Source organism: Sorghum bicolor, chromosome 3 (genome assembly GCF_000003195.3).
Source record: "Sorghum bicolor cultivar BTx623 chromosome 3, Sorghum_bicolor_NCBIv3, whole genome shotgun sequence".
Classification (NCBI taxonomy): domain Eukaryota; kingdom Viridiplantae; phylum Streptophyta; class Magnoliopsida; order Poales; family Poaceae; genus Sorghum; species Sorghum bicolor.
The window spans coordinates 15,995,443-16,015,240 of NC_012872.2; the positions used below are offsets into that span (position 1 = coordinate 15,995,443).

Consider the following 19,798-nt stretch of genomic DNA (forward strand, 5'->3'; position numbering starts at 1 on the left):
TGAATCTTTTAAGCCTATTTAGTTTATAATTGGACAATATTTGTTAAATATAAATGAAAGTGTTACCGTGTCTATTTTGTTAAATTTTTTAAAACTAAACAAGGCCTAAATGTGTATGATATCCGATCAAATTTTCATCTAGACTCGTCTGACACGGGAAGCTCGGGCGGCGCAGCGTGTAGGGTCGCTAGGCTGCGTCGGATGCGGGATTGGACCGTGCGTGCGCCAGGACAACGCCACGGCCGGCTCTAGTGGCAAATCGTTATCTGTTTCCTCGTCTTCTCCATTTCATCCCAGCCACCACTTCCCGCCATGCCGCCACCGCCGCCGCAGGGTCCAGCTCCCTCCCACGCTGGCCGCGCCAACCTCTTCTCCGCCCCGCCGCCTGCCCTCTCCAACCGCCGCTACCCCAGTCAGCGGTCCCTGCCCCTCCCGCCCGTCCCCCCTCGCCGCCGCGACCCCAAGAACCACCGCCCGCAGCCTTCCCAAGAGGAAGAACGACCGACAGACAGCGGTCCAAGGAGAACGGCTGCCACCAACCCGGCCTTCCGCGCGTCCCACCTCCGTACCGCGTACCGCAAGCCCGTGCCCCCAGCCGCAGCCGCCGGCGAAGGCGAGGCCCTCCTCGCCGCCGACCCAACCGACGCCGCCTCGGGGCGCGCCGTCGTCGTGGGTCCCTCGGGCCTCTCCTTCCGCCTCCCCGGCGCGCCGTTCGACTTCCAGTTCAGCTACTCCGAGGGGCCCCGAGCCCCGCCGCTCGCCATCCGGGAGCCGGCCTTCGTGCCCTTCGCGCCGCCGACCATGCCGCGGCCCTGGACGGGCAAGGCGCCGCTGCTGACTAAGGAGGAGAAGGCGCGCCGCCGGGGCGTGCGGCTGCACACGCCGCTCGGGCAGGAGCCGCCGCAAACGGTGAGCGCGCACGGGATCATGATGGAGGTCAGGGACAGGAGGCAAATGGACCTGGCCAGGGTCAGCCCCGGTGATGGCAGAAGCAGGGAGGAGGTGCTCGGTGAGCCGCTCACCCCATCTGAGGTGCGCGCGCTCGTCAAGCCGCACATTTCACACAACCGGCAGCTCAACATTGGTAACAACTGCACTGCCATTTTCAAGAGAGAATCTGATTATTTTTCCTGCCTTTATATTCGTTCAGACTTAGATTAAACTCAAATGGGCCAATGTGGAGAGCATAATGAGATAATTTAGTGGCATGAGAACAAACACATCTGGAGTTAAGTTTGATGAAAGGTTTTTTTCGGTTGCACTGTAAGGTTAAAAATATGGATTGTAGCACAACCATGGTATCTGCCTACAAATTCAGTCAATTGTTACTTTGTTAGGAAACTCTGAAACGATATAGCAATGTTTTTCATACATGAAACGGGAACATGTCAATTGTGTCCCTTCAACTCTTCTCAGGGTTTTATTGTGGGCCAATTGCATACCTCTTTGTACCATTTTTATGAACTTGCCATTTGAGAAGTCATAATTGCATAGTTGCCACCAAAAGCGCTGGTCATCAAACCCACCACTTGATTATCAAACTAAAGAAATGTCATCATCAGACAATTCCCCCATTTTTCTCTCTCCTCCCTTCCCCATCAGCACACTGATGGCATCACGTCATGGTGTTCCATTTCTTCAGTCCAAGAATCCTCCTTATCACTCCATCTCCATGGTTACCATTGCAACTTCTGGACATAGGGTTGGACGGGCAGGTAGCCAGGAGCTGAGGGCACCAGCTAGGGGGACTTGTGCCAGATTAGGTTAGCTCTTGCTCGTCAGCAGTGGAGGGCCGAGGAGTTTGGGCATTGGGTGGCCTCCCCATCCTCCTAGCTCGCCTCCCCATCCTCTCCATCCTCCTTGCTGATCTTCTATTCGTTCTCAAGTCACTGTCCACCATGCAAGCTCATCAGCACCTCCTCACCGAGTCACCATCTCCTGCTCCTCCTTCTTCCAATCCTCCACGGTGTCATGATGGCTGCAGTGCTGTAGATGCAAGCAGCAGCATTGGAGGTGCTCGCACCAGAGGTGGGCCGTGGGGACACTGGGATGGGGAGGAGGGGTCAGCACCACGTAAGAGAAAGGGGGCTGCAATCGCGAAAGAAAGGAAGCATCAGAAAGTATATGCCCAGGGTTAATTTGGTAATTCCAGATATGATTTTCTGTACGTATTTTCTGAAATGTTTTTGCACCTATTGGATAACATTATCTAACAGAAGTTAAACTAGTGACTCTGGAGGGGATTCCAGTGGTAGTTTTCCAGTAGATGTTTTTTTAATGGCAAATATCAAATAGGAGTCAAATCAGTAGCAAATATGCATTTTGTCCTTTTAATTATTGTCACTCCTCTGCAGCTGGCACACCTGCTATCAGCAGTGTTTTGATTTGCTGGTCCCGAGAAAGAACACCACTGTGTTCAAGCAGGAGGTTGCCAGCAATAAAGGCAGTGAGAGTTGTTTTAGCTCGTCTGGATCCAACTTGCGGGCCAAACTTGGTAGGGAGGGATGGGTCCTCACTCCTGACTGGTGTTCAGAGTTGGAGTTGTATGGCCCTGTATTGCAGAGAGTCGAGGGACAAAGTTAAATCTTCTTTTCTTTTTGTCGCAAAGCTAAATCTTATTACTGATGGAGTTTAGAGTTAAATATCAATTTCCTGAACAATTTCCTGTAGGAAGAGATGGCTTGACTCACAACATGTTGGAAATGATACATTGTCATTGGAGGCGCCAGGAAATCTGCAAAGTTAGATGCCGAGGCGTTCCAACTGTTGATATGAAGAATCTCTGTTATCATCTTGAGGTATCTATATTTAGTTTGCTACTGTATATAAATTTGCATTGTACACATTCACATGTGTTAATATATCCCCCAGGCATATGGACATGCATTCTGTAGTACAAAGCAAAAGATTTCCATTGAATCTATTTTTCTAAAATTTGTATCTTTCTACTGTACTACAAAATGTGGCATCCAGTATACAAAAGTGCCTTTTTTCAAAAAGAAAATATTTCAAAATAGTGAGATCATGTTCCTTTTTGTTTCTGTTTTGAATTGCACGATAACTCAAATGACACTCAATTATAAGATGTTTTAGTTTTCTAAATACATTGCTTTTACTATGTATCTAGACATAGTGTATATCTAAGTACATAGCAAAACCTATGTAACTAGAGAAGTCAAAACGTCTTGTGATTTGGAATGGAGGGAGTACTTTCATAAGAGTTGTTTGAAACTTTTAGGATCATAGAAAGGAGCAAAAGTTGGGCTTGCTAATATTTTGCCTCTTGTTTATAGAACACCATATATTATTCTTTTCCTTTAGTGTGAGGATTTAAGAAAATAGGGCAATAGTATGAATACCAAATCTTGAAAACAACAGTGTACTAATGAACTAATAATATTTTAATCAGACCAGTGTATGAGTTAAGGACTATGAAGAGCTTCTCTATTGTTAGGGATGTGTACTTGTTGGCCTCTCATGGAACAAGACCTCAATCGTCATGTATGTATGCTTATGTGTTTTTGACTTTATTATAATGCATTGTCAAATATAATAACATCTATTATGTTCCAGGAAAAGTCAGGTGGAAAAGTCATTCACCGAGTAGGTGGCGTTGTTTTTGTGTATAGAGGAAGACATTATGATCCGAAGACCCGTCCTCACTATCCACTAATGCTCTGGAAACCTGCGACTCCTGTGTATCCAAAACTCATCAAAGAAGTTCCAGAAGGGCTTACAAAAGAAGAAGCAGATGAAATGAGAAGGAAAGGGCGTGATCTTCTGCCAATCTGTAAATTAGGTATTAAGTTACTGATCAACTTTATTCCTATTCTTATTGATTCCTCGCAAAAAAAAAAAAAAAAAAAAAAAAAAAAAACTTTTTTCTTATTGATGATTGCTCTAGTATGTTTGAAATCTGGATGGCCTTCTTATTCGATTTGTTTGTTTACAGGTTTCGTATTTCTGGAATTCGAAGCAGTATATGAAATGACCTATTTAGAGCAGGAACCTTAATCCTGTTATACACCATGTACTAGAATACTAGATTACCTTTCAAGCCTAACCTAGTACTGTAAATACAAACCTAATTGTGAAGGATAGGACTTTAACAGGGCCCCAGATTTTATATTTTGTTGTATATATGTTTACAAGATTTTGTACCATGTATGTCATGCACATGTGGGATGTGGCTGCTGGCTACTGGTTACCGCTAAGATTTTTTTTTCTACCTGTCTCTAGTTCTACCGACCAAAAATGCTAGTCCCTACTTTAGAAATAGATGACCCAGTTTGAACTGTTAAACTTCAGTAACTTTGAACGGTGATTGGTTCGATTGTTTAGATTTTTCGTGTGAAAACAATACCGTTAGAGAGGCAATAAGTACTTAAAAATATATAGCATTTTTACTATTTTGACTAATGCATGTTTGTTTCTACTAAAGGGCTGCTGCTGCAGCAGCTGTACACCTGTGCACCAGTGTGTGCAGCTGCAGCTTCAGTCATTGCTGCTGATCTGAACAGGCCCATAGTGCTAAACTGATTGTCAAAACTGCTCACTGGAAGGATTGCATGCTTTTTACTCTGTATTTAAGGTACAGAGAACAACACATGCTACTGATGATGTATCTTATCTTGTATTTTTCTAATTTTTTAGCCAAAAATGGAATATACATCACTCTTGTCAAGGATGTGCGAGATGCTTTTGAAGGAAATGACCTTGTGAAGATTGACTGTGAGGGTTTGAATCCAAGTGACTACAAAAAGATTGGAGCGAAACTAAGGGTTCTATTCACCCTCATGAATTTCTCAGTTTTCATTTCATTACTTGTAGTGAAAGTGAATCCTTTACATACCTTCTTTCCAGCCCACTTAGCTAAAATTGCTTACTTCTATATATGCAGGATCTTGTTCCCTGTGTTCTTTTATCATTTGATGATGAACAGATATTAATGTACAGAGGCAAAGAATGGAAATCCAGATACTCGAAGCCTCTTACTCTCATTCCGAAAGTTCCAAAGAATAATCTGGCAATGTCATCTGACATGAATAGTTCAGGTATGCTTTGTTAACTCTTATAATGATTACCTTGGTCTTGCTTCTTTCATATCCATGCTCATTTTTATTTATAATAGCAGTTTTGGTGATTAGGTTTTTATGAGCTCCTCATTTTGTAATCTCTTCCTGCACTCATTTATCATATTCATGTGTTTTGCTCAAACATACACTCAGATGTGTTGCATGGAAAATATAGCTGCTCTTTAGACCAGTGCCTCCAGTTAATTTTATATTATTGGTTGCACTTCCTGGATCAAAATAACAAGGCAACTTTTTTCCAGATACAGATGAAGTTAGTGATGCCAACACTCAAGTTGCGATAAGAGAAGTATTGAGACCCAAAATGTTTAAATTATGGAAGAGTGCAGTGGACTCATCTCTAGCATTGCTGCTGGATGACGCTGAAGCAAATGATCTCACACCCGATTCACTGCTGACTTTGGTTGAGGAGTTCAGCGTGACATCTCAGGCAGTCGAGCACTCATTCCCTGCTCTGCTTGTGACCAATGGTGAGGTGAACACCGAATCTCTAAGTGCAGAATACATAAATGATGATGAGTCTGAAACAAGCATTGCTGGAAACGAAGAGGGCCAGCTCGAGCAGTCACCTGATCTCTCTGGCGATGAACATTTTGAGCTTGACATGCTTGAGCGTCTGGAGTCATCTGTGCCATTGGGATCGCTGCCGATTGACGGCATGATAGAGCAGCTGAACAGTGAGTGAACTACGATGAGCAGTTCATTCTGTCCATTGGGGTAACTACTGATGATCAGATTGCAACCTCTGATTGCAACCTCAGTCTGATGATGATCTCAATAGCTGAGAATTTTCAGCGATTTGGTAGCAAACATGATGTAAAGAAAATAATTGTAGCGGATGGGCATGTGGCCCAGTGGTGAAGGCTCCAAGAGAGGAGCCGGCCCGTGGGGGTTTGATCCTCCGTCCCGCATCTGCCCTCCTGTGAAGGGCGCACCAGGTGGTGCTTTCTAAAAATAATAATAATATAATTGTAGTATAAAAATGCACTAACTGATCACACGTATCATTGTCACCATCAATGAGTGTGCTTGCATGTATATGAATATTTTAAATTTTTTATACGTTGTTTACCAAAAAAATATAGTGGGTGATTCTTCTGCAAATTTTGAATATTTTTCAAAATAAGGAATCGATTTATGGTTCAGAAAATTTTAGGGAAAACCCACCAAAGAGGAATCAAGAAAGCTACCTTTTGAAATAAATGAAAGCATCCTCTCTGATCTCTAGTAGCCAGTTACACACCATGGGACTATGGGAATCCTTGGAGTTGTAAAAAATAAAAAAAAATGAATTCTGCAGATGCTCTAACTTTGTTTTCCCCAAAAAGGGTGTAGAAGGCCTCAATATATCTGAGGATATGGTGAAACAAAAAACGTAAACGAAATAAAATGTACTCCCTCCATCTCAAATTGTAAGTCATTCCAAGAATCTTGGAGAGTCAAAGTATTTTCATGTTTAATCAAAATTATAGAGAAAAATACTAAGATTTGTAACATAAAGTGAGTATACTATGAAAATATAAGGACTATATGCTAAACTTTTACCTACCTCTTGCCCTCATTTGTCTACCATTATTTCTTCCTTTCGGTTGAGAGATCCTTTTTGGAGATTAATGCCAAAGGGGGAGAAATATTGGGAGAGAGTGTAAGGGAGGAGAGATTGATATGTGGATTGAAAGGGGTAAAGGAGAGGCATATAAGATTTTTCAAATTTTTGTGTGGTGTGTGCAAGGATAGTTTATGCTCTTGATAAGGACTTTTTATGTTAGTGTGAAATGTTCTTGACTTGAATGGTGGTTGCCTTTATTTCTGTGCTGCTCTGGCAAGTGCGGCAGTGCCGTCCTCCTAGTACGGCAGTGCCGCCCTCTGCTGGCCAGCAAACTTTGAGTGCATGACCTGCCATGAGCATCACGTTTATCATGTTGACACCTTGCACCCCACGGATGCTAAGATATAGAAGAGTTCCCACACTTCATCTTGAATATGTGCATTTGGCATTTGAGGCCAAAACTTGAAATTCTATTCTATGCACATATTTAAGGGGAGCTCACTATATCACAGGATTCAAAATCTTAATGTTTATCAATCTCTTGTAAGCTTTAATTGTGTTGTCATCAATCACCAAAAAGGGGGAGATTGAAAGTGCATCTAGCCCTTTGTGGGTTTTGGTGAATTGAATGACAACATGATTAAAGGTCTAATAAGTTTGTTAAGTGTTGAACAGGATATTGAGTCTATTGCACATACTTGTGGATTGTGTATTAACAAGTATGTTCAAGGCTCAACAAGCAGGCAAACTTGATGATATGCCACATAGTGTTGAAATGAAGGCCAAATTGTGTATTGTTGTATTAAAGGATTATGGAAACAATCTAGGTCAAGCAAAAGACAACAATGCAAATAAAATCTATGGAATGGCTTACATGCTGTGGGATATCATAACATCATGAGAAAGCAAGCATATTTGACAAATGGCAAAAGAGACATGAGTTGATGTTCTTGGATTGGTGTCTACAATGGCTTGCTTTTCATGAACAAGAAAAGCTTGATAGTGAACTAGGTTTGATCAAGCTAGAAGTATGAAGATCAAGATTGAAGTGAGTATTGAGTGTCAAGCCAAAATAGAGAGGATATAAGGAACTATGAATTGGCTTGATCATATTGATGCTGATCCATATATGTCTCTATGTGAGTCAAACTGAAGCTTGATTGATCTCAATATTTATATCTAGAAGATATTCAAGCAAGGATCACAATATTGAAGAAATGATTATTCAATGGATACTTAATGTGATATGACTTGAGTATGGCTTGATAAGGTGAAGATAGTAAGGAAAGGGCTTCGAGGGACTAAGCAGAGGTGAAGGGATAAGCGACGGCTTAAGGACCGAGGTACCATGGCTAAGGTGAAGAAGAGAGTACTTGCATTGAGTCGAGGAACTAATCAAGCTATGAGGAGTCATATTGTGTTGAGAATCAAATCTTTAGTAGAAGTGACTTGAATCCATGGAGGTGAACTCATATGTGTTGAAATGGGTCAAGTCACATGCTCAAGGTGTGTTTGCTCAAGAAAAGGAGACAAAGTTGATTGCAACCCTTTATGTAGTAATATTGAGAAGAAATGGCATATGAAGACATTGAAGACTCAAGTGATCAAATTAGTTATATTCTCTTGTTCTTGAGTATAGGTATGCCGTACTATCAAGGGGGATGCAATACGAATGATAGACAAGTCTCAAGTGCTCAAACTAACCGAACCCAAGTGCTAACATGAGAGAAAACACTTAGCACTACACCTGCACAAGTTGATCTTGGAGCTTGTTCTCTGCAGGGTTGGATAGCCCTTGAAACAAGCTTTTCGAAAAGTCCAAGATCACTACAAACGGAGTTCGGAGTAAAAAGTTATGGCTTTTTCCGTAAGGTGACCTGTGCTGTTTTTACAAGGGCGGCAGTGCCGCCCCTGTACAGTCACAACGGCTAGTTTTCAAATCCTAACGGCTAGTTTGAGTGGGATGAGTATATATACCCATCCCACTGCTTCTGGTCGTGCTGCTGATGCTCCAGACCTTCCCAACCTTTGCAAAGCCTCTCCCCAACCCTCTCTTTATGAGAGTATTGTGTTTAGTGCACAATTTAGTGTTGGGGCTGTGTGATTAAGTGTTAGAGAGCAGATTAGAGCAATCCTAACCTTGAGCACTTGCTGGGCTTCGTCGATCTTCGTTGTGCATTTGTTGCTCTTGGAGGTGAAGCCTCCTAGACGGCTAGGCGTCGTCCGGCGAGCTCCCGTGCTTGTGGTGAGCAGCGGGACAGTTTGTAAGACTCTCTTGCAGCTAGTGAAATCACCCCTCACCTCAAGAGTTCATTCTCTTGATTTGAGAACGAGGGCAAGGCAAGCCTTGGTGGCGAGCCAATCCTTTTGTGGATACCTCAACAACGTGGACTTAGGCAAGCCTTGGTGGCGAGCTGAACCACGGGATAAACACCGTGTCATATTGTGCTTGTTTTACATTCTTGCAAGTTCATATTGTTGTTGAGGTGCTTGTAAGGTTTGTGGCCAATCTACTTGGTGGTACTTGTTCTGCTGCGTATAACTACTATTCAGTGACTAACATACTTGCAGGAAGCTGGGAAATTTACCTGATCTAAATTTCCTTGGTTGGATTTTGAATTGTACTAAGTTCCTCCTGCGCAGGCCGGCAGTGCCGCCCTCCAAGGCCGGCAGTGCCGCCCTCCAAGGCCGGCAGTGCCGCCCTCTAATCTGATAGAGTTTTGAGTTGAAACTTTGCAGATTTGTCACTGGATATCTTAAGTACATCTTCACCAAGTTTGGGCTCCATTGGACTCACGGTTGTACGAAGGCAGTGCCGCCCTCAAAGGGAGGCAGTGCCGCCCTGAGTTTTAGTTTTTGTTTGAGCAGAATTTTCGCAGGCCTATTCACCCCCCCCTCTAGGCCTCCTCGGTGACATCAAGGTCCTTTCAATTGGTATCGGAGCTAGGCTCTCAATTTCAGGCTTAACCACCTTGAGAGACGATGTCGACAAGTGAGGAGGTATCTCTAGAACTTTTACTTTTAGATGGCTCAAATTATACATCTTGGTCTGCTTGTATGCTTGATATTTTTAGGGCCATGGGTCCTCAAATAGAGCAGATTGTAGATGTAAGTATTTCACCTCCTAGTGATAATTTGGACTATCTATCTAGAGAGGAAGTGAAATACTTACAATACAATGCTCAAGCTACTAATGTCTTATTTAGTGCTTTGAGTGAAGATGTTCTTGATGCCATCATATTTGGAGATGGTGAACCACTTGATGATGCTCATATCATTTGGACCACGCTCAAAGAAAGATATGGCAGCTCCAAATGTGATGAGAAGTTGCTCTCATTGGAGGAACCACTTGAGGAGTGCTCAACTTCACCAATAAATAATGAGCCTCAAGTGATTCTCCCAAAAGGCCTAATGGATCATACCACATCCACTTCCTCACCAACACATGACTTAATTGATGGTAATGAAATAGTTGGTGAGAACAAAGCTTTTACATGTGGTACTTCTACTTCCTCTAGTTCTTGTTGTTCTAACATTTTGAAGGAAGGAGAAGCTTGTGATCGGTGGAGGCCAAATGATGAATCCCCCTCACCTACAAGCTCAACTCTCCATGCTACTTCTCCTATGTGTCTCATGGCAAAAGGTGAGAAGGTAAATCAAAAGCCAAACCTTCTTCACCTCCTAGTGACATCTCTAGCAGTGATCTTAGTGATAGCTCTAGTGATGATGAATCTAGTGATGAAGAGATTGATGACATAATTAAAAATTTGGATCCTAAGACCAAACTCTTCATCTCTAAACTAATGGAGGATTTAGAGGGCATTCAAGCTGAACTAGCAACTAGAGATGATGATCTTATTGCACAAGAAAATATTTATATTGCTAGTAAGGAAGCTCTTGCATTAGAGAGAAGTGAGGTGGCCTCCTTGCACAAGGCTTTGGCTAAAGAGCAAGATGACCATGCTCTCACAAGGAAGGCAAATATTACACTCAATCAAAAGTATTGTGACTTAGATGAAAAGCACAAAGAGCTTGAGCTGCAATATAATCTTCTTTGGGAGAGCACCTCACATCCCTCTAAGGCAAAGGATGCCTCTACTCCCTCCACTAGCCAAGGTTGTGGAAAATGCTTTAATCTTGATTTGAATATTTATGCCACTAACCTTGCTAATATGGAGGTCATGAGAAAGGAGATTGCTAGGCTCAATGAAATCATAGCAGCAGGGTGCATGAATGACAAAACTCAATATGCTGGCAAGAAAATTGTGAATGGCTTTGAATGTGTGCAGTTTGAGAGGAGAGAGCAGTTTGGTACAGTTCAGCCTGCACAGACCGCGGTAGTGCCGCACCCCAAGGGCGGCAGTGCCGCGCCCCGCAAAAATGGGAAGGCTACCAATCTGTCTCCTAATCAAACTAAGCTCATAATGAAAAAGTCTAGGCAGAACAACAAAGCTCCCAAAGCCATCAAGGTGCAGCATCAACCAAAGAAGACTCTCATCACTTGCTTCAAGTGCAAGAAAGAGGGTCACCATGTGAAAGACTGCACCTTAAATAAAGAAGAGAAGAGCATGAGCAAGATTCAAGAGAAGAAGAAGAAGATGGCTCATGTCAAGTCCTCTGGTATGGGACATAATGCTTTTATGTGTTCCAACAAAGTTGATGACCAAGCCACACTTCCAAAGAACAAGACAAAAAGAAGCAAGAGGAAGTGTTATGAATGCAAAGAGAAGGGACATGAAATTGACTCATGTCCCAACAAGAAAAGTGAAGGTTTATCATCAACAACAAAGAGGCTCTTTAGCAAGGTAGCAAGCAAAATGCAAGAAAAGAAGGCTAACAAGAACAAGAGCCGCCTATGCTACACTTGTAGAGAAAAGGGACACCTAAGCATAAATTGTCCCATGGGTAACACTCACAAGCCCAACTCATCAATTGATTCAAATATGCTTAGGAGGCCCAAAAATGACACTTGTGCTAGAAAGGTGATAGGTTCACCAAGTGGTAGCACAAAGGCCATTTGGGTACCTAAGTCTCTTGTGACTAACCATGATGGACCCAACATAGTTTGGGTACCAAATTGTGCATGATGAGTGTTGTAGGTACTTGAAGGTGATATGATGCTTCGGGGTGCTTGAGCAAGTTGATTGAAAATTTTCACTCAAGCTATCAACCAATTCATATTGTTTCTTCTTATATGGTTGACTCGAAGATAAATTAATGAAATTATTTCAAACTTCATATTCACCTTGGTAACTAGTACCTAACCCTTGCTAGCTAGCCATTTGACTTGTGTAGTCTCTGGTAGTTCACAAGTATGTGTGTATTTGTGAATTATCAAGAGTGGCTAGAGTATTTCAAGTTAAATGAATCATTTGCCATATGATGCTTTTAATGGCTCTCTAGTAGAGCAAAATCTTGTTTATGCTGTAGGTAATGAGGAATCATCTTATGAGGTAATCAAGAAAATTGCCACTGGTGATTTGAGACCAAAGAAGTCCAAGTAACACTGATAAGGATATCCTCAAGCTGCTGCTGCACCTAATTCCGCTGACACCTCTGATGCGGTAGTGCCGCCCCTCAGAGCGGCAGTGCCGCCCCTATATAGATAGCAGTAGCTGACATTAGTCCAAGACATGGATGAAGCCTACAACATGATGATGAGCAAAGTGAAAATGATGAGACCACCTCATCCATCATATCTCAAGAAGGGTGGTAACAACAATATCTCAAGTGCAATTATTTTAAAACTAAACTCCTTTGTGTCTTGTGTAGTCACTTAGGATAAATGAAGCACTTGGAGATATTCATTGGTTGCTGGTCATGAAAGAAAAGTATGATTGGAATTGAATAGATCATCCACACCAAGCAACATAGATGACTTTAAGGAGTTTCCTCTGTGGACCTCAAACCAAGAATTTCAAGAAAGCTCAAGTAGAGGCACTTGTTATTCACAATTCATGAACTCTCTACTTGATGGAATCTAGTCATATGGTAGATCGCCAAAATTCTCATTTTCATCTTATGGGCATCTACATGTTGCAATGGTTGTGAGTATCTCTTGGCATATTTCAATTACACTATTTGTTGCCATGACCTAGACATAGAGTGAAAATCCCAAGTTCTTGAATGAATAAAAGTGTTATATGAGAAATTCAAATGCTTAGAGCACTTATCAAAAGGGAATTTACTCTATGACTAGAGTTGTGAGACTAACCATTTCTCTAAGTGATTTATGTAGTCTCACTAAATGAGAATGTGTTTCTCAAATGGAGTGTGCTGTTATATGAAGATCATTATTCCAAAACCATGTGATGTATTCTCTCTAGCTATTTTGGAATTGATTCATCTATGATCAGCCACTCACCATAATATGGCTTAAATCTGCCCTTTGGACTTAATTGACCAACCATGCACATTCACACTTTCATTTCCACTCAAAGAGTGTGCATGAGACATCAAGGGAGATTTAGTCCATATTATGAGGTTTCTCTATTTAGTGACCCACTTGCCTTCCACATATAAAGGGTTACTAAGTGAGAAACTAGTGCTTGTGTTTCTAATGACCTTTTTGTGTTGAGCTTGCATAGGAAATCAATAAAAGTTTATTGTTGGCTAAATTGAAGAATTCACAAGCTATAAGGTTACTCTCCACCTAAAGTAAGATATTGCTGCTAGGGGTCATATTGATCAAAATCTGAATTTGAATGAAATCAAGTTTGAGGGTTAAATTGGATGAGCTATATTAGAAGAATTCACAACATGACAAGTACTAATAAGAGGACTGAATGGAAATTGCATCTTGTGAGTATTCTCAACCAAATCCACCTCAAGACTGGACAAGAAGCAAAGAAGAATTGTGAAATATGAAATCTGTCCAGAAATTTGAAAATCTGAATTGGCTGCCTTCAAGCATGGATTTGGAAGTCCAAACTCTGATGAATTGACCTGAAACATTATGAGCATGACACACATATCTGATACTTGTTTCTGTACAGTTTGCATGAAGATTGGTTAAGAAGAAAATCAGTTTTGAGTTGAATTCTGTCAGCTTCAGCATTGCAGATTCAGACCATAGCAGTTTTGGTAGAAAATTATTTTGACTGATCTAATGGAGTCCAAATGAGATGAAATTTATACAGAAGTTAGAGGACTAACAGATGAAGACCTCTTCCAAATTTCATGCATATTGGGCTAGTGGTCTGAGAGATATGAATTCTTCTCTGAGGATGACAGAATCTGAAAACTGACTGTTTGGAATTGGATTGCAGTATAACAACAAGATTCAGTTGGCTCTCAAGTTGATCATGAAAGATTTATTAAAAATGAGCAACATCAGTTTGGATAAAGGAGTTTCATTGGAAGAAGAGAACTCATACAAGGATCCAAACAAGTTGCAATCAGATTACAAGCAGTAGCAAATAATTGCAATTAGTTGTTAGAAGAATTCAAATGCAGTCTTTCAAAAACAGCAGCTAAGATCAGTTGAAACTTGATTAAACTAGTTGGCTTCAGCTTTGACAAGTAGCAAAAATGAGTTACAATCAGATGGTACTAGCTGAAATCAATTGGAAGCAACTGAAACTAGCTGAAACTAATTAGATTACAACAGCCTGAAGGAGTTTGAAACCAGTTGGAATGCAGTGTAAACTTCTCCCTTGACCTCATGGTATTGATATGCATGAGTGTACTCTGTGTACTTATGCACATATTAAGGGGGAGTTTAGACTATATCTTGTGAGACTATTGGTTTCTTTCAAGTGTATGTTGTGCAGTCCCACACAATGGAAAAGGAAGATGGATGATTCCAATGGATTCTCTTAGTGCTTCACAATTATTCTAGGATCTTGGTTTTTATAAACCAGGTGCTCCCAATTTAATGTCGAATGCCCCAATCCTTAGTGGAACTGAATTTAAATGAGTTGGAGAAAATAATTGAAGAATGAGCTTTCATGACTATTTCTCCTCTCTAGAGCTCTCAAGTGTTTACGACTCATCTCATTGATTACCTAGGATCTTGTCAACAAAGACTGGTAACTCCTAGTTCATAATTTGCAAATTTCATGAATTTTACCTTTTGCTCTCTATGTGGGTTGCCTTAGGTAAAGAAAGAACTAGGAACATAATTTGTATCTTGGATGATCACAAGAGCTCTAATTCACCACATGTCATCAATTGAGAAATGCATGGTCATCGAAATCTTTTGAGCCTCACTTATGATGGTCATATCAATGAAAATCTATGTGGTGATCTATATACCTTGGTGGTGGTATGTTTCCTTGGCACAATTTCAATTGTTGCAAACTTATGATACCTTGACCAAGGTATAGGATGAACTCCTCTTGACTCTTAAACCGATTCAAATGCACTTTGCAAGTAATTTGAGTACTTGCTGCATATATTAAGGGGGAGTCCATTATATGTCTTGTGTCTTTGAGACTAACCTTTTCTTCTAGTGAATTTGTGTAGTCTCTTGGTGAGAATGAGTTTCTCATGGGTATGCTACATTAACTCAATCCAAATGGTAAAGTTATCTCTCATATTTACTTGGATTGCAATTTTACTACTTAAGTAGCTACTCTCCATAATATAGCTTAAATTCCCCTATTTGGACTTAATTGACCAAAAGTGCATATTTCTTGCCTTCCACATATATATGTATGCACTATCAAAAAGAGGGAATTTAGTCTATGTTATGAGGTTTTGCAATTAGTGACTTACATGACTTCCACATCCAAAAGGTCACTAGTTGTGAAACTCTAGCTTGTGCAATTTGATGTTATCTCTTGTCTTGTAAGCATTACCTAGGTGACAATATGAGATACAAGCATCCCATCCAATTGGCATCAGCTTTTGAAGATTCCTTCAATTGGTGTCAAAATTGAGAAGATCATATTTCAATTGGTATTGGTGGATAATCTTTCAACCTGTCATATCAAGAAATATGTCTTCAACTGGTATCTCAAAATAACAACAAGACTGGCAATGGACTGTCAACTCAAATCAAGCACAAGTTTATGATATCTCCTATGATCAAGAGAGATCATAAATGAAGTCTTTTTGCATTTTGCCAAGCCCATCAAAGCACTAAATTCATAATATCATGATCACAGTGGAGATTATGAGGTTTAGAACAAAGGTATATTAATCCATAAACTCTTGTATTACCTTTGTGCATCTAGGCCCTTACATGCTAGTGTGTGCATGTGTATGCAATATTTAAGCCACACCATGAGTTTTTTCTTATGGTGACGATTAGAGAATGATTTAGATATTTGGTTGATACCTCTATGGTGGTAAAGTGAGTTTGTCTCATGTTAAAACTATCATCTAAGTGAGGTATGAGCTAAATATGCTAACTTCTCAAGAATCTTGACTTAAGGTGTTGCATACTTGGTTTGGTAGAAAACTTAGGAGAGAAATCCTATATGCTAAACTTTTACCTACCTCTTGCCCTCATTTGTCTACCATTATTTCTTCCTTTCGGTTGAGAGATCCTTTTTGGAGATTAATGCCAAAGGGGGAGAAATATTGGGAGAGAGTGTAAGGGAGGAGAGATTGATATGTGGATTGAAAGGGGTAAAGGAGAGGCATATAAGATTTTTCAAATTTTTGTGTGGTGTGTGCAAGGATAGTTTATGCTCTTGATAAGGACTTTTTATGTTAGTGTGAAATGTTCTTGACTTGAATGGTGGTTGCCTTTATTTCTGTGCTGCTCTGGCAAGTGCGGCAGTGCCGTCCTCCTAGTACGGCAGTGCCGCCCTCTGCTGGCCAGCAAACTTTGAGTGCATGACCTGCCATGAGCATCACGTTTATCATGTTGACACCTTGCACCCCACGGATGCTAAGATATAGAAGAGTTCCCACACTTCATCTTGAATATGTGCATTTGGCATTTGAGGCCAAAACTTGAAATTCTATTCTATGCACATATTTAAGGGGAGCTCACTATATCACAGGATTCAAAATCTTAATGTTTATCAATCTCTTGTAAGCTTTAATTGTGTTGTCATCAATCACCAAAAAGGGGGAGATTGAAAGTGCATCTAGCCCTTTGTGGGTTTTGGTGAATTGAATGACAACATGATTAAAGGTCTAATAAGTTTGTTAAGTGTTGAACAGGATATTGAGTCTATTGCACATACTTGTGGATTGTGTATTAACAAGTATGTTCAAGGCTCAACAAGCAGGCAAACTTGATGATATGCCACATAGTGTTGAAATGAAGGCCAAATTGTGTATTGTTGTATTAAAGGATTATGGAAACAATCTAGGTCAAGCAAAAGACAACAATGCAAATAAAATCTATGGAATGGCTTACATGTTGTGGGATATCATAACATCATGAGAAAGCAAGCATATTTGACAAATGGCAAAAGAGACATGAGTTGATGTTCTTGGATTGGTGTCTACAATGGCTTGCTTTTCATGAACAAGAAAAGCTTGATAGTGAACTAGGTTTGATCAAGCTAGAAGTATGAAGATCAAGATTGAAGTGAGTATTGAGTGTCAAGCCAAAATAGAGAGGATATAAGGAACTATGAATTGGCTTGATCATATTGATGCTGATCCATATATGTCTCTATGTGAGTCAAACTGAAGCTTGATTGATCTCAATATTTATATCTAGAAGATATTCAAGCAAGGATCACAATATTGAAGAAATGATTATTCAATGGATACTTAATGTGATATGACTTGAGTATGGCTTGATAAGGTGAAGATAGTAAGGAAAGGGCTTCGAGGGACTAAGCAGAGGTGAAGGGATAAGCGACGGCTTAAGGACCGAGGTACCATGGCTAAGGTGAAGAAGAGAGTACTTGCATTGAGTCGAGGAACTAATCAAGCTATGAGGAGTCATATTGTGTTGAGAATCAAATCTTTAGTAGAAGTGACTTGAATCCATGGAGGTGAACTCATATGTGTTGAAATGGGTCAAGTCACATGCTCAAGGTGTGTTTGCTCAAGAAAAGGAGACAAAGTTGATTGCAACCCTTTATGTAGTAATATTGAGAAGAAATGGCATATGAAGACATTGAAGACTCAAGTGATCAAATTAGTTATATTCTCTTGTTCTTGAGTATAGGTATGCCGTACTATCAAGGGGGATGCAATACGAATGATAGACAAGTCTCAAGTGCTCAAACTAACCGAACCCAAGTGCTAACATGAGAGAAAACACTTAGCACTACACCTGCACAAGTTGATCTTGGAGCTTGTTCTCTGCAGGGTTGGATAGCCCTTGAAACAAGCTTTTCGAAAAGTCCAAGATCACTACAAACGGAGTTCGGAGTAAAAAGTTATGGCTTTTTCCGTAAGGTGACCTGTGCTGTTTTTACAAGGGCGGCAGTGCCGCCCCTGTACAGTCACAACGGCTAGTTTTCAAATCCTAACGGCTAGTTTGAGTGGGATGAGTATATATACCCATCCCACTGCTTCTGGTCGTGCTGCTGATGCTCCAGACCTTCCCAACCTTTGCAAAGCCTCTCCCCAACCCTCTCTTTGTGAGAGTATTGTGCTTAGTGCACAATTTAGTGTTGGGGCTGTGTGATTAAGTGTTAGAGAGCAGATTAGAGCAATCCTAACCTTGAGCACTTGCTGGGCTTCGTCGATCTTCGTTGTGCATTTGTTGCTCTTGGAGGTGAAGCCTCCTAGACGGCTAGGCGTCGTCCGGCGAGCTCCCGTGCTTGTGGTGAGCAGCGGGACAGTTTGTAAGACTCTCTTGCAACTAGTGAAATCACCCCTCACCTCAAGAGTTCATTCTCTTGATTTGAGAACGAGGGCAAGGCAAGCCTTGGTGGCGAGCCAATCCTTTTGTGGATACCTCAACAACGTGGACTTAGGCAAGCCTTGGTGGCGAGCTGAACCACGGGATAAACACCGTGTCATATTGTGCTTGTTTTACATTCTTGCAAGTTCATATTGTTGTTGAGGTGCTTGTAAGGTTTGTGGCCAATCTACTTGGTGGTACTTGTTCTGCTGCGTATAACTACTATTCAGTGACTAACATACTTGCAGGAAGCTGGGAAATTTACCTGATCTAAATTTCCTTGGTTGGATTTTGAATTGTACTAAGTTCCTCCTGCGCAGGCCGGCAGTGCCGCCCTCCAAGGCCGGCAGTGCCGCCCTCTAATCTGATAGAGTTTTGAGTTGAAACTTTGCAGATTTGTCACTGGATATCTCAAGTACATCTTCACCAAGTTTGGGCTCCATTGGACTCACGGTTGTACGAAGGCAGTGCCGCCCTCAAAGGGAGGCAGTGCCGCCCTGAGTTTTAGTTTTTGTTTGAGCAGAATTTTCGCAGGCCTATTCACCCCCCCCCCCCCCCCTCTAGGCCTCCTCGGTGACATCAAGGTCCTTTCAATGTGTCTAAAATTTGTATGAGTAGAAATCAACATGAAAGTACACGCAGTTAGAGTGGATTGGAGGAAATCTTTGCAGTTACCATGAACAGTATGTTTATAGTTTCATATCTCTTTTGACAGTGCCTAAAAAAACTCTCTTTCCATAGTTAATCCTAATGACCACTGGCGGAGGGCAATGGAGGCGAAGCTGGGCGCTTGCCTCCCCTTTCTCCATGCACTGGCCACTACAGGTCCTATCTCTGACATGGAGAAGCAAGGTAAGGGAGTCATATCATAGTTCAAGCATTATGTGAGAGTTGTAGCTGGCTCTCTTTTTAATTAGCTTCACACTCCGCCGCTGCTAATGACTATTATATTAACACAAACTCTTGCCAGCTGCCACGTTTGGCACGTCGCATCGCAATCGCCTGCATCCACCGTGTCCCACGTACGTTTTTCCTTGGGTTGTTTGCCTCGCCGAGAAGGGAACAGGACGGTCAAGTCAAAGATCGGTGGCCGGATCATTCCACTTCCAGTTCCAGCCGCCCGCCGCGACGTGTACCTGTGCTGTGCATGTGGCCGCCTTCGTGGGTTTTTTTTTTTTTTTTTTTTTTGTTCAGCAACGAACGTACCGATAGGAATGTGATGTGGGAGAAGCAGAGAGGCCGGCCGCGGAGGGTGGAAAAAGGCTGGCTTGACTGGGGAGAGTATCGGGTCCCACATCGCGACTGGTTCCACTGAGCGGTGGTCCCATGCCAGTACAATCGCTGGCTTGCTTTGCAGTTGTAGGTCCACGTCCAACCGCTCCAGCTCGT

At 41.6% G+C, this 19,798-nt stretch overlaps 1 protein-coding gene across 2 annotated transcripts; it reads left to right on the forward strand.

Annotated features, from left to right (window-relative positions):
* On the forward strand, window positions 238-6,153 carry LOC8075295 (CRS2-associated factor 2, chloroplastic). Of its 2 annotated transcripts, none has more exons than XM_021457603.1 (6): window positions 238-1,084; window positions 2,671-2,798; window positions 3,574-3,799; window positions 4,654-4,781; window positions 4,901-5,054; window positions 5,336-6,153. In XM_021457603.1, exons 1-6 carry the CDS (start codon window positions 313-315, stop codon window positions 5,776-5,778), a joined length of 1,851 nt encoding a protein of 616 aa, XP_021313278.1. In that variant the 5' UTR covers window positions 238-312; the 3' UTR covers window positions 5,779-6,153. The 2 variants fall into 2 exon arrangements, with proteins under 2 accessions (XP_021313278.1, XP_002455560.1); XM_002455515.2 differs by having other exon boundaries at window positions 5,342-6,153.

Coding starts and splice junctions, on each gene's coding strand:
- LOC8075295 (XM_021457603.1), top strand. CDS start 313: ATGCCGCCACCGCCGCCGCAGGGTCCAGCTCCCTCCCACGCTGGCCGC. Junction 2,799..3,573: donor ATCTCTGTTATCATCTTGAG/GTATCTATATTT, acceptor ATTATGTTCCAG/GAAAAGTCAGGTGGAAAAGT. Junction 5,055..5,335: donor ATCTGACATGAATAGTTCAG/GTATGCTTTGTT, acceptor ACTTTTTTCCAG/ATACAGATGAAGTTAGTGAT.